Source organism: Vulpes lagopus, chromosome 9 (assembly GCF_018345385.1).
Source record: "Vulpes lagopus strain Blue_001 chromosome 9, ASM1834538v1, whole genome shotgun sequence".
Classification (NCBI taxonomy): Eukaryota; Metazoa; Chordata; class Mammalia; order Carnivora; family Canidae; genus Vulpes; species Vulpes lagopus.
This window is the reverse complement of record NC_054832.1, coordinates 1,403,521-1,417,220: the sequence shown is the minus strand read 5'-3', so window position 1 is coordinate 1,417,220 and position 13,700 is coordinate 1,403,521. Positions and strand designations below refer to the sequence as shown.

Below are 13,700 nucleotides of genomic sequence, written 5' to 3'. Positions count from 1 at the left end.
TCTTACAAAGGGAAATGTAGAATATCTTTGTATCTGTGGGTAATGACAAATTTAAGAAAACAGACCAGTTCAGTGGTCGTCACACGTGGGAAGACTTGTCAATGGGATTCCTTAGAAATTCACAGCCTCTGCCCCTGAGACGCTACCGATACGGCTGTGAGACTGCAAAGGGCAGACGAAGGCCAACCACTCCCCACACTGTGCGCCCAGGGCCTTGTGTTCACTTTATAGAGTGAACTTCGTCCTACAAATCAGTAACTGAACTAGCAGATCATTGGGTGGAAATTGAGCAAAACACCTGAAGGCTGTTGACCAGAAAACGACATCCCAGTGGCTGATAAATATGTGGAAAGATGCCCAACGTCGTATCGGTGGAAATGCAACATGAAACCGCGATGCAGTGACCCCAGAGGCACCAGTGAACGTTCACAGGTGAGCACTCATGTGCCGGCAAAGGGTTTGAAGTGCATGCACTCCCTTGGGGGATAAACAGGTACTAGAGGCCTGGAGAAGTCTTCAACATCTGTGAAAGCCAAACATCTGCATCGTAGGACTCCGCGTTACCACCTCGGAGAACTGACCCGCTCTCACCTCAAGGGGACAGACTCTTCCCCGCAGTGCTCTCCGGGGGTAGACAACCGCCAGAAAGAGCCCTGATGTCCATCGAGCGTCAAGCGCGGACTGTTCGTCAGTAGACACGGATACGACCATGAGAGCGAAGCACGCACGACCGTGGGCCACAGCAGGGGGATCTCCCGAGCACAGAGTAGAGACAAGCAGCCAGACGCCACAGCAGACATGCAGGATTTCATATTCACAAAGTTCCAGAGCAGGTAACACTAACACGGACGCTTACAAACCCGGACACCACTTCTCTTTGGCCTTGGCTCCTGATGGTGCCTGGTGGAGGGACAGAGGCAGGAAACGAGGGTTTTCATCCAGTTCTGTTTCTGGAACTCGATGCTGGTTATACGGTCACGGGCACTGCACGAAAATGCATCCAGCGGTCGCCCTGTGATCCTGCGCTCTTCTGCAGAGCGTTGGGCCTCTCTGAAGCCTTTGCGTGGCACATAAAGCAAAGCAAGTGCCTGCAGCCACATGTTGGTTCCTCCTCTTTAACCCCAGAGCCATGAACGGATACGTCAACTGTGGCAAGTTCCAGGGAGAAAGAATCGAGTCAACACTGGGGTCACCGGGGGAGCAGGACCCGTGAATGAGGGCGGAGGAATTTCAACTCCAGGCCTCTCAAAGAGGCCTCACGGGGATGCTCACTCAGGTGGCCTTGGTTGGCCGGGGCTGTTGGGTGTGCCCACCCGGGAAGGCGGTCACAGTGGCTGTGCGATCCTGCTTGCGACAGGGCGTCCCGCCTGCGCTGGGGAGCAGGGTGGCATTAGGGGTGCATCCACACGTACATTGTGCCAGGAGCCGGGAACAGCTGGCTGAGGGGCCCAGGCAGGAGCTCGTCCTGGAGGGGCCGCTGCACATGCAGAAAATCAGGTGAGGGCCACACTTACGGGGCCACTCCACTTCAGGGACTGCGTGATCCTGTGGGTCCTAAGCAATTCTATTTCTTGCGCCCTGGAATTCTTAGGCCAGATAACGAGTGGGGAGTTCCTGTGTACAGCATGCGCCAAGGTGCCGTCACACTCCGTAGGCAGCGCCGGGGGCAGCGATGAGGTGGCGGTGTAGACAGAAAAACACCTCCAGGAGGTGGTGTTCACGGAGTGACCCTGGAGTGGACGTACTCGGGTGTTTGCAGCGAGGAGTCCTAGGCAACGTAGAAGCGTTTGCAGACGTAGACGGTGGGCAGGGAGCTGGTACTGGGTGGAGGGTGCTCGAATGTTTGCAAGCAGAAAGCCTGAAATCAGTGGTTTTCATCTCTACTTTTGTAGGTTTGAATGTTCGGGAACTCCTCGTTTACAAGAACTGTACCTACAACTGCACGTTCCTATACCGATCTCAAGAACCTCCTGAAGCCATTAGAATGATGAAAACTAACAGTTTCTACTTTGTTCGTTGTTGTAATTCTATGACTTGCAATGAGGGGGGACCTACCAATTTGGAGAGGGACATCATCCCGGACTACCCAATTGAGGAAGAGTTAGAAGGAGCCGTGCGCCTGGGGGAGTCCACATTTCTCCTGAGCGTTGCTTCCATCCTAGTCAGCAACACACTGACCTGAGAGGCCCTCGTGGGGGGGGGGGGGGTCTGGTCTCTCCCCCATTCCTCAGAGAAGTTCACTCCTCTTCCTCCCTGTGAGCCAGGGACACTGACCCCCTGGGCTCCCCGTTGGTGGCTTACCCCTTTCCAGCTGATTTCAAGAAAGGAATAAAGAACATTATTGTTGGGTGTGGGGTGCCGCTCACTGGGAGATTGGGAGATTTCTCGGCGGTTTTGGTATTTGAACGGTTCCTCTGCAGACATCGTCTCAGCAGTAGATGCAGTCTCCTCATGAACAGCGCGAGACTGACGGGACGGTGTGCGTGTCAGCTGACAGCGCAGTCCCGCTGCGCTCAGGCCCGGCCCCTGGGCCACCCGGACTCCACACTTCCCGGCTCAGGTCGGGACGATGACGCAGGAGAGTGAGTTGGCAATAAAGTGGCACATGGGCCAGCGGCGCCTGACCTTAGGGACTCTGCCCAGTGCCTTCGCGGGGCTCAGCCGGACAAGTCCCGGGTGGATCGGAATCCTCCCTCAAAGTGGCAGCTTCTTCCCACCCGTGTGAGAAGGACTCCCCGACGCTGACCCTGAGGAGCGGAAGGAGCTCGGGGCCGCTGCCGAGCACCTTGAGTGACGGAGACTTCTGGGCTGCTGTCACTAACGAGATGCGAAGGGAACAAAACGTTCTCCTCCTTTTGCCCTCGTCTCTCCTCCATTTCTACACCTGATTTTCACTTACAGAGAATTGACATAACCCAAGATTGAGCTTTTGAAAGGCTGAAATTCAGTGTTGGCGAGTATATTCACAATGCCGTGCAGGCATCCCCACCATCGAATTCCAGAATATTTTGCAGCCCAAAGGGTACGCTACACGAGTAAGGAGCCACTCTGGACCTCTCTCACTAGTAGGCGGGCAAATATTTCTGCAAGAAAGTGCAAAAACATCTACACACAGGGCGTGATGGCACAATGCAGGCGGGAGGCTGCGGCGCATGCCGTGTGCCCCTTGCTCCCCCAGGGCACCAGGACGGCGTGTGACACGGATCCTCCAGCCCCCAGCCCTGCCTCCAGCCCGGGTATTCAGGTTCTGGCCACGTCATGAGGCCGATGAGTCTGTTTCAGTCCTTCCCCTCCTAGAAACTATAAATCCGCACACACACGTAGAAAAGAATTGCCCGGCGTGGCTGGCACAAAGGGCAGGACATCTTCAACCTGGAAAACGGGTAGAATGACGGGCAAGGGCGCAGCGGGCACAGCAGCCCCCGGGGGTGGGAGGGTGGGTCCCGATATCTGGGGGAGAGGACGCGAGGTGTAGGACCCGACGGGGCGAGAGGTTGCGTTGGGACCCCACGGATCGGGGACTTTGGAAGGCCATGGCCGAGGTGAAGGTGGAGCCACGGGTCCTGTGCAGCAGGAGCAGGAGAAGCCGAGGAAACCGAGCCCCGCGAGGCTGGGGATTCCCGTCCCGGGCGTCTTCGGGGGACCCCCAGGCCGGGCAGTGAACACGGCACACGGCCCTGGGAGTGCAGGGGGGCGTGCGCGGGGAAGCGGAAGAAGCCACAGCAGGGCAGGACCCTCGGAGGACGGTCCTACTTGGCGTCCGTCCCCGGATCGGCAGGATCGCTGGAACCAGGCGCGGCTCGGGGCCAAGACCCCCTTTAATGGCAGGGCGATTCCCCGCCGAGCAGGTCCCCCCACCCCAAGGTCCTTCGGTGGGGGTGGGTGGGGTGGGGGAGGGCACAGGGCCCACCTGATCGAGCGGCGCCGCGAGGCCGGGCCGAGCTCAGCGCTCCCTGCCAGGGCCGCTGGAAGAGGGGCAGAGCCGTGCGCCCCGCTGCACAGAGCGACACACGCACACTCCCCGCGGGGAGCGGCCATCCCAGGCCTGCCGGCCACCGCGCGCCACCACGGAGCAGGGCCTCCGATAAAGCAGCGACTGTCGGGCGGCGGGAGAAGCCACCCCGTCCAGCCAGTGCCCGCGCAGCCCGTGCCACCTTGCCGGGTCCTCCCCGGGGCCCGTGAGCTGGGCGTCCTCGCGCGGTGAGGGCGATGAAGGGCCGGGCGCCCGTGGGGTCGGGGAGCCCCGCTCTTCTCCGTGGCTCCCCGTCCCCCTTGCCCGGGCCTGCCTGGGGCCGGGGGAAGACCTCGCCGCGGGCAGCAGCCCTCCTCCAGGGCGACGGCGTGCCGAGGGTGCCAGGTCTCTTCCTCCTCCGGGACCTCCGCGTGGGGACAGATGCCGCCGAGGGGCCCCTGGGCGCGGGCAGGGCTGGCGCAGCCTGGGGGGCCCCTCCTCCCGCTGCCCGGCTGGGCGCCCAGTGCCGGCTCTCCTGGGGCCCGGGGACGCCGAGCGTAGCGGCCCCCACCCCGGCCTTGCCTCAGCCCCTTCCAGTCGGGGGTGTCCCCTGCGCCAGGGCCGCCTGGGACAGGCTGCTCGCTGCTGCCAGCTAGGAGCCCCCAGCAGGCTCTCCGCCGTTCAAAGCTCCTTCCTGCCACGGGGTCAGGCCCGAGGGGCCGCTGTGACAGGGCGGGCGGCCACCGCACGCAGAGGCCCTCTCTCAGGGAGCGTGTGGCTGTGCCTGGCTGAGGGCGCCCCAAGCCTGCTTCTAGAGGTTTCTCCGAGGTCACCCCGAGGCCAGCCAGACACTTCACCGTCCTACCTGCTTGGTGAGTCGTCTCCACGGCCCGTCGGCCCCGTGAGCTCCTGGGTGGCTGTTGTTCTAGTCAACTCGACCCTGACCCGCTCGTGCAGGCCCTCGGCGGGGGCTTCTGCCATAAGCCCAGAGCCCCGCAGGGCCAGGAGGAGCCCAAGTGAACTGAGCACAACAAGTGGGGGTGGGGGTGGGCGTTGGGGTGGGGCTGGGGTGGGGCGGCTACCGGCCCCGCTTGCAGCTCTAGGCTGGGCGAGAGCACTGCAGGCACAGGGTATGGCCCTTGAAATGGCACCGAGCAGGACGGGGACCCGAGGTTGGCAGTTCCTCAGGGGCAGGGGACACAGGGGCTAAGAGATTGGACAGCGAGGCGAGGCGGGGGGTGGCGTGTGGGCATCCGAAGCCCCAGGGGCTAGTGTCGGGGCGACAGGGCCTCAAAGGCCCCCACAGGGTGTTCGCTGCCTGGGAGAAGAGGAGGAGGAGGAGGAGGTAAGAGGAAGCAAAGGAGGAGGAGGAGGAGGAAGAGGAGCAGGAGGAGGAGGAGGAAGAGGAGCAGGAGGAGGAGGAGGAGCAGGAGGAGATGTGGAGGAGGAGAAGAGGAAGAGAGGAAGGAGGAAGGGGAGGAGAGGAAGGAGGAAGGGGAGGAGGGGAGGAGGAAGGAGGAAGGGAGGAGGGAAGGAGGAAGGGGAGGAGGGGAAGGAGGAAGGGGAGGAGGGGAAGGAGGAAGGGGAGGAGGGGAGGAGGAAGGGGAGGAGGAGGAAGGAGGAAGGGGAGGGGGGAAGGAGGAAGGGGAGGAGGGGGACGGAGGGGGAGGGGAGGGGAGGAGGGAGGAGAGGGGAGGAGGGGGAGGAGGGAAGGAGGAAGGTGGGGAGGGGGAGGAGGAAGGGGAGGAGGGGGAGGAGGAGGGGAGGAGGGGGAGGGAGGAAGGGAGGAGGAGGAGGGAGAGGGAAGGAAGGAGGGGAAGGAGGAAGGGAGAGGAGGAAGGGGAGGAGGAGGGGAGGAGGAGGAAGGGGAGGAGGAAGGGGAGGAGGAGAAGGGGGGGGGAGGAGGGAGGGGGAGGGGGAAGGGGGGAGGAGGAGGGGGAAGAGGAAGGGGGGGAGGAGGGAGGGGAGGAGGAAGGGGAGGAGGAGGAGGAGGAGGAGGAGAGGAGGAGGAAGGAGGAGACGGAAAAGTAGGTGCAGGGACATGCGGAGGAGCAGGAGTTGGGGCAGGAGGAGGAGAGGCAGAGGGGGCGGAGGAGGAGGTAGGATGAAGCAAAGGAGGAGGAGGAGGGGAGGAGGAGGAGGGGAGGGGAGGAGGAGGAGGAGGAGGAGGAGAGCGCCTGGCCAAGTGGGTGCTGAGCAGTCATTAGAGCAGACGGTCTCCGGGGAAACCAGAGCCCCGTCAGCACGTCCGGCTCCAGGGCGCTGTCCGTCAGTCCGTCCGTCCGTCCGGCGGATGGCGGAGGGAGCTGCCCTCCCAGGCACACGCGAGCACAAGCAGCGTTTCCACGGCTGGCTGCCTGCACACGGAGACAAGGATCGCGCGCTCACGGGCGCCCAGAGAGATGCACACGCCACACGGGCCCCGGCAGACTCGCACGCTGACACAGACGACGTGCGTGAGCACACCCACAGTGCCCACCTGCACAGGCACACGACACACCTGGATGCCCCAAACTGGGCACACATGTGCAGACGACACGCTCTTAGGCATGCAGGCCGGTACCGAAGCGCACACGCGCGTGCGCACACACAAAGAGCAGAAGCGCGCACACGTGCCAACACGTGGAGACACCGCTCAAGCACGCACACCGCGGCATGAGCACGAGCCAAAGGCCGCCATCGTGGGCACACACACGCATTCACACGCCTACAACAGCACCGACCAGTGAGCATACTTGTGGGCCCACTCACACGCCCGGGCAGACACCCACCACACACACACGCACCCAAGGGTGCACCCGCGGGCTCATAGCCTCCCAGGCCTCCCACCTAGAGTTTAGCTTCTGAACAAAGGCGCCTCCCTCTGCCGCCCGCCCTCCTCCCACCCCGGCCTCTCCCTCCTGAGCTCCCTGTGCTCAACCCCAGGGCCCACGGGGCAGGGGCCGAGGGCTGCCGACCCAGGGGGCCCCAAGGCCCCAGCACACACTCCCAGGGGCGCCTGGCCGTGCCTCCACTCTGCCAGGCCTGGGCCTCCTGACTGTAGGAAGGGAGAAGGCCACCCTGCCCGGGCAGGCCACCTCCAGAGGCCTGGGTGGAGTGGGTGCTCCCTCGTGGAAGCGGCCATCCTGCTGTGCAGACCCGTGGCCCTGCTGCCCCTCTCCAGCCCCGGGACACACGGGCCTCCCCACCCCTCACTGGCCTGGGGCCGGGGTGCTCGCGGGCTGCCCGCTCCCTCCCACGCCGCCCCCCCACTCGCGCTCACAGCAGGAACACGCCGCATTTGTGCCCACGATGCTGTCGGTAGGCCAGCCAGGGGTCCAGGGGCGGCCGCCAGGGCTGAGGGCTCTCCACTCGCTGCAGCCTCTCCACGTCCTCGGGCAGCATCACGTGCACCATGTGTGTCCCTCCCACGTCATACCTGAGGGACAGAGCTCAGAGCCCTGCTGGGGGGCCGGGGCCTCCCTGGGGCTCCCCGTGCAGAGCCACCGGCCTGGCTCCCGTTGGCCTCTCCGTCCTCCTGGGCCGTGCACGGGGCTCGAGCCCGGGCTCCTCCGCCGTCTAACCGGGGAAGCCTCTCCCGCTCGGCCGTCCGCCCTCGGCCGTCTGCCCTCTGCCCTCTGCCTCTCGGGTCACCGTCCGGGGAGCCCTGCAGCCTCACAAGAGCCCCGGCTGGTGTCCGGGGTCAAGGGCACGGAGCAGCCACTGCTCAGCCCCCAGGCGGCCGCTGGGGACGCGCAGCGCCTGCGCCCGCGGGGACCCAGGAGCCGGGAGGGACAGCCGGGCAGGGTGCTCCCAGCGAGGCGGGCAGGAGGGCTTTACCTGAAAATGGGCCCCAGCTCCTGGAAGGTGCGGTGCATCTCCAGGTGGAGGCTCTCAGAGCCCTGCTGCCTCCAGATCTGCAGCACCCGCATCCACTTGTTGCCGGGACAGCGGGGCACGGCTTCGAAGGGCAGCACCGCCCTGGGGGCCGGAGCGGCTTGGGTGCCCAGTGCGCGTGGCCTGCTCAGGGCCAGCCAGGGCCCGGCCCGCCACCCTCGCGCCTGTGCCCTGAAGGCCATTCCGATGCTCCCTCCGTCGCCGGTCAGCACAGTCCTTTTATCTCACCCGGAGGCCTGGAGCGGCGACTCGATCGCGTCATGGGAGAAGCTGTCCCTGGATGAGGCCAGGAAACCCGGCCCAGGGGTCAGGGCCGGCGGAGGAGGGGGGGGAGGAGGGGGAGGAGAGGGCGGAGGGGGAGGGGGGAGGCCAAAAGAGATGGATGGGCGCCTCACTCCCACTTGCGCAAGGCCTGCTGGCGGCTGGGCATCGAGAGCAGGTGCGGGGTGTGGCCCGGGGGCCCAGGTGGCTTGGCCGGGGTAGGGCCCTCGCCCCCTCCCGGGTGGGGGAAAGAGCAAGATGGATGGGTCCTTGTCTTTTCAAGAGATGACAGGGGCCTGGGCTACTTTCCTCTCCCTCTACGAGGACCAGGGCAGGAAGGAGCGGGAGCGCGTCATCCCATTGACCCACAGGCCTTCTTGGACTGCTCTCCCCCTGGTCTCAGGCTGGGTGCAGGAGACCCCGACACTAACCTTAAGCTGGCTGGGTCCCACCAGTGAGCGCTTTTGGTCCTGGGGCCGGAGCCGGGGCGTGGGGGCTGGGGGGGGTGGCAACGGGGGAAATCCAGAGAGCCAACTAGGGTGGCACTGATGGGGCTGAGGCCCTATATGCCTGTCTGGCCTGCAGGCTCAGTTTAGGAGCAGCCAGTGGCCAGGACACGAGGGTCACTGATAGGATGCCCGGCAAGCCCCTCCTCGGCAGGGAAGCGGGGGGGGGGGGGGGGTGCACAGCTGGCGGGGCCCACGCGTGGCCCGCGGGCCTGGGCCTGTGCTCAGGGCCTACGCCCTTCTCTCTCATCTGGTCATGTGCACCTGGAGCACTCGCCAGGTGCATCTCGGGGCTGCAGGCTGTGAGCTCAGGCCAGGCGGGGAAGGATGGAGTCTATGATGGGGTGTGTGCTCGGGCTCCCGACCCTTGGAGGGTGGATCCACGGTTCGGGGTGCCAGGGCATCTCCCTGACACCTGGCGGCATTGCCACCAGGTGGCTATCGCTGTCACGGTTCCCATTTTCAGAGAGGGGACAGAGGTCCGGCCACTGCCACTTCCCACAGGCCCCGGTTCCTCGCAACCCCCCGACCCCCTGAGTCAGCCGTTGCTCCTCCCCTGCCCTGGCTCCTCTGCCCTCCCCTGCTGTGCCTGCAGCCCAGACCCTCATTTGGGGAGCGGGCGATGGGGGCAGCCGCCCCAGCTCGGGCTGGAGGCAGGCCGGAGGGCGCGTGAGGGTTTTAGCAGGGACGGTGGGATCTGAGTCTGTTTTCCATTGGCCTCAAGGCAGCGGCTCCCTGCCCCTGCCCCTCCCTGAGGGAGTCCCCGGGTGGGGCGGGCGAGGAGTCAGAAGTGCCAAGGCCCCGGCAGCAAGCCGAGGCGAGCTGTGCCTCACCCCGGAGGGTGCACGGGCATGTGTCCTCGGGCGACAGAGGCAGGCGGGAGCCACACCGGCCCGGGCCCAGGCCATGGGGGACACTCCCACTGCCCTACCTGCCCTGTGACTGCCCCCGTCCCGGGGCGCTTGTAGCCTCCTCGGGGCTGTTCTCCGCCCTGGGCCAGCTTTCCTGTCCCCACACGGTCTGCCTCCAGGGATGCGGGCTCCCCGGGGGAACCACGGAGCGGCTCCCACTCGGAGATGCCGGCAGAGGACGCCGCCTGGCTGGTGTGCACGCAGGCGGCTGTCGGGGCCGCTGTTCCCTGTGACCCCACCGGCCTGGCAGGCCCTCCCTGGAGGCCTCCTCTGGGGAAGGCAGGCCTTGGGGGGTGTCCTCTGAGCCAGGGCTGGGGGTGGGGGTGGGAGGAAGGGGCCTCCCGGGCGAGGCCCGACTGGCCCGAGAGCGACATCGACAGCCCAGGCCCTCCCGGGGCCAGGTGAGGCCACGCAAGCTACAGAGGGAGAACAGAGGTGGGAGGCGGCCCGGGCAAGGCCAGGGCAAGGCTTCCCTGAAGGCGGCGGCACCCCAAGGCCCACTGACTGGAAGAGGGCCCGCAGCTGAGCGGCACCAAGCCCGAGATGCCTGCTGCCAAGGTGCTGAGGTGGGAGGGATGCTGCTGGGATCCCCCACTGGGCCAGTGCCCTGCAGCTGGGGGAGGGGGGCGCACTCCCACCTCCCGACTGGGGGCGCCCCCTGGAGGCCGGCTCGCCACCTGCAGCCTTGCCTGGACCCCGCCCCCCGCCCCGCCCCCCGCCCCTGCAGGGCTCAGGGCGACCCCCGAGGTGATGGGTTAGGGCTGGAGCAGGGCCTCTGCTTTCGGCCCCGCGGCTGGACTCCCAGCAGTGGTGGGTGGGTGTCCAGGGCGCACAGTGACAAGGCCGGGCTGGGATGGCAGGGCCAGGTGGCGAGACAGCACTGACGGGGACCCAGGGCACGACACACTGCAGGATCTGTGTGTGCTTCGCTCCTACCGCGGGACCCCGGGACTCGGTCATCTCGTTCCCCTTCAGCTCCGTGTCCTCCACATTCAAAACCGCGAAGCTCACCCCTTCGAACTTGGGTGTGGGCAAGGCTGGCGCCAGCATTCTCACAGGTTGCGCGTGTGCGGCTGTGTCTGCCTCTTCCTACGTGTGCCCGGCGGCCACCCAGCTCGCTCAGCAGTTCCAGACGGGATGGCGTGAGGCAGTGGGGGGGCCGTTGTGGCATCTTCCCCATTCGACGGCCATCCCGGTCTGACCCGGGCTCCGAGGGGACCCGAGGCTCTCCCGGCTGGGCCTCTCCCGGGCCGCTCGCCCGCAGCGCTCCGCCCATCGCCAGGTGCATCTCTATTCCTGGGGCCGTGGGAGAGACCCTGAGGGCACGGGGGCTCACGGTGCGTTCCTCTGCCCCCGCGGCCACTCGGGCCCGGTCCCTCTAGGCAGCCTGCGCAGCACGTGGCAGGGGGGCCCCGCTGGCTCTCCGTCCAGGGCCCATCCCCCGGCCGCCCGAAGACCCCGGTATCGGGGGTGCAGCGGTTTCCTCTTGGTCACAGCTGCCTGCGCTGCCCCAGGAGCAGCGGCCCTGGGCGAGGGGACCCCACAGAGCGCACTTCCCCGTGGTGACACTAGGCTCTGGGCTGCTGGCCTCTGCACGCCGTTCCCGTGAACAGGAAAAAACACTTTCCTCCTCCTCCCCAGGAAGCCACAGTGGCCTGGGACTTTCTGTCACATAAGGCCCCGCCAGCAAAGCCCCCTCGGACTGGTCCACTGTGGGGGGGCCCGTCGCTGCTCCTGCAGCAAGTTACTGGGGGACCCCTGACCCGACCCAACCCTCCGGGCGCTTCCTGCCGCTGTCGCCAGGGTGGGGCTCTCTCCACGCGGCACTGTGGGCCCCGAGCTCTTCCCCTGGCTTGGACCTGCTCCCCTCTCCCGCCCCGGCCGTGCACGTCATGTCTCCATCGCCCCCTAGGAACCCACGGCCATCCCCTCTAGCCCTGGCGACCCGAGCATCAGCTCACAGGCAGGTACAACACGGCCACCGCCGGCAGCGCTGCCCTCCGGGGACCCCCGAAGGCCACACAGCAGGCATGTCTGCATGTGCGCCACGACGCCCACCCAGCTCCCACTTCACCAGCTCTGCTGCGAGGACTCGGCGCACAGACAGAGGAGGACGCGCCGGGGGCACCCTCCTCCCGAAGCAGCACCCACGCGGACCCTGGCTCCGATCCTCCGAGCACTACCCCGCCACCTCCTCCCGTCCACAGTGACTCTTCTGCAGTCTCTAGCGCACTGGGGGCCACATGTTCCCCGAGGCCTCCGAGCTCCTCATCCTGCAGCCATTGACGCCTCCCGCCAAGTCACGGACTATGCTCCGCATGGTGTCCCCAGCCAGCGCCAGCTCCACATGGAAGGACTCTCCCTACACCCGCTTCGGGACTGCCTGTGAGGTTCCGCCATGCACACCCCGTCCTCTCTTGGGAGACGACGCGCTGCCTGGGGCCCTGCAGACTCTGCTGTGGGTGACCTGTGGCCCCTCTTACTCTTTGGGCAGAAGCCCCTCATTTGCCTGCCCTGACACAAGAGGGGCCCCCAAGCTGAGTGGTGTGACCCATGCTGCCCTCTGCCTGGTGCAAGTTCCAGATGTCAGACAAATGCTTGGGGGCGACCCTGTGAGCCCACACACCGGTGCCGCTTGCCGGGTCAGGTCCAGGTCCGTTGTATGGAATTCCCTATGTTCCGGCTCCTGGAGTCCGGGTGGGGGAGCTGAGTGGGAGCAGCCGTGGGGGTGCCGCCCCCATCAGAGAAGGGCTGTCCCCGGGATGATGGCCCGACCCCATGCCGGGGACTCCTTCCCTCCTGGGGCTCTCAAGCTCACATCATCCTGTCTTCCTGGCCCTGGGCCCTCCCAAGGAAGCCCAGAAGCATGCGAGCACTACCCTTCACAGGGGACGCTCGGGGTCCCCTCCTCCAGCACCGACGCCCTCAAAGGCCAAGAGGAGGAAAGGGGCAGCAATCAAGAGTGACAAGGCTGGTGTTCCAAGACACACACTCACAGCGCGATCACTGTCAGAGGGTTTGGACTCGCCCCAAGGCAGGCTGTGGGCCCCGCCCCCCGTCCTAAGCCCCTCAGAGGCAGACAGTGAGTCAGTGGGCGGAAAACAAGTTTAATGCCACAGGTTCCAAGCATGAGCAGCGAGTCCACGTCATCTGTGCCACCTGCAGAAGGCGGGCCCGAGCCATGCTCTGTGGGTCATGGCAACCTGAGGCCCGCGAGCCCCGGGGACAGCATGAGGAGGGGCACCAGCCAGACACTGCTGCTCCTCACGTCGCTCGCTCTCCCGGATTCTTCAAACTCTAGATCAGAGATATCTGGTACCTCTTGATTACACAACGACCCTCGGCAGCACTTTGCATACAGAAAAGGCATAGGCTGTAGGAGGACAAAGGACTTGACTATCCGACCGATGTGTGCAGGCATTGGACAATACTTGGAGCACTGCTTTGAAACATAGAAGAAACGTGGGTACACTCCTAGAAGTAAAGAAGAAAGAGAGAAACGAATGCCGTGAGTCGAAAGCAGGTCCCCCAGAGCACCTCCTGCCTGTACCCACCCAGCCCTGACCCACTTCGGGGGCCCCGCTCAGAGGCTCCTGGTTAAAGAGGCCCCTCCATCCAGGGGGGCGTCTGGAGCCACCGCCCAGGCGGGGCGGCTCAGGCCATGGATCAGAGTCCTTCCGGGGGCGGGGGAGGCTTGGCTGCAGAGTGGCCTCGAGAGGCGCCCCCACCGGCCTGTCCACGCCCACCGGGAGCCTGGGCCTGGGCTCTCCTTTTGGGAACTCTCCGGCTCCTGGGCCTCAGCTTCTCACTACCAGGTGCACAGGCCTCCGAAACCCCGGGCGCACGTGCGAGCTCGGACTCTGGCCCGTCGTCGCCACTGGCCAGGGCTCAGCGCTGGCCTCTGGACGAGCCGCCACCCGGGGCCCGGGAGCCAGCGTTGTCACTGTGCACCTGCAGGGGCAGCAGGGTCGGCACTGGCCGCGGGGCCCTCTTCTGGCTTCTCCTCATCGGCAGTTCCTCGTGCTCATCGCGTCCCCCCAGGAGCCTGTGAGGTCTGCCCGGGGCTGGCGCGAGTCCTCAGCCTCCACTCAGCACCCCTCACATTTCGGGGCATGTGCGCGGGCCCCCCGGAGCGGCTGCCAGGTTGCCTCTGATCTGGGGAGCCCTGACCTGGCCCCGCCCTGGGGTGCCGGC

General features: G+C 65.7%; 2 protein-coding genes across 3 annotated transcripts; one reads left to right on the top strand and one right to left on the bottom strand.

Annotated features, from left to right (window-relative positions):
* Window positions 1-318: 318 nt before the first annotated feature.
* Window positions 319-2,201, top strand: GML (glycosylphosphatidylinositol anchored molecule like). Of its 2 annotated transcripts, XM_041768437.1 has the most exons (3): window positions 319-432; window positions 552-833; window positions 1,893-2,201. In XM_041768437.1, the coding sequence occupies exons 2-3, from the start codon at window positions 710-712 to the stop codon at window positions 2,180-2,182; spliced, it is 414 nt and encodes a 137-aa protein (XP_041624371.1). In that variant the 5' UTR covers window positions 319-432; window positions 552-709; the 3' UTR covers window positions 2,183-2,201. The 2 variants fall into 2 exon arrangements, with proteins under 2 accessions (XP_041624371.1, XP_041624370.1); XM_041768436.1 differs by lacking the exon at window positions 319-432 and having other exon boundaries at window positions 446-833.
* Window positions 2,202-7,210: 5,009 nt separating this feature from the next.
* On the bottom strand, window positions 7,211-8,010 carry LOC121498791 (cytochrome P450 11B1, mitochondrial-like). The gene is made up of 2 exons (XM_041768965.1): window positions 7,772-8,010; window positions 7,211-7,370 (listed from the first exon to the last, which is right to left on the bottom strand). The coding sequence occupies exons 1-2, from the start codon at window positions 8,008-8,010 to the stop codon at window positions 7,211-7,213; spliced, it is 399 nt and encodes a 132-aa protein (XP_041624899.1).
* Window positions 8,011-13,700: the final 5,690 nt, after the last annotated feature.

What these genes read in the sequence shown, in the direction of transcription:
- GML (XM_041768437.1), top strand. Translation starts at nt 710, where the DNA reads ATGAGAGCGAAGCACGCACGACCGTGGGCCACAGCAGGGGGATCTCCC. An exon ending in TTCACAAAGTTCCAGAGCAG is followed by an intron (nt 834 to 1,892) that starts GTAACACTAACA and finishes CTACTTTTGTAG; the next exon opens with GTTTGAATGTTCGGGAACTC.
- LOC121498791 (XM_041768965.1), bottom strand. Translation starts at nt 8,010, where the DNA reads ATGGCCTTCAGGGCACAGGCGCGAGGGTGGCGGGCCGGGCCCTGGCTG. An exon ending in GAGCTGGGGCCCATTTTCAG is followed by an intron (nt 7,371 to 7,771) that starts GTAAAGCCCTCC and finishes TCTGTCCCTCAG; the next exon opens with GTATGACGTGGGAGGGACAC.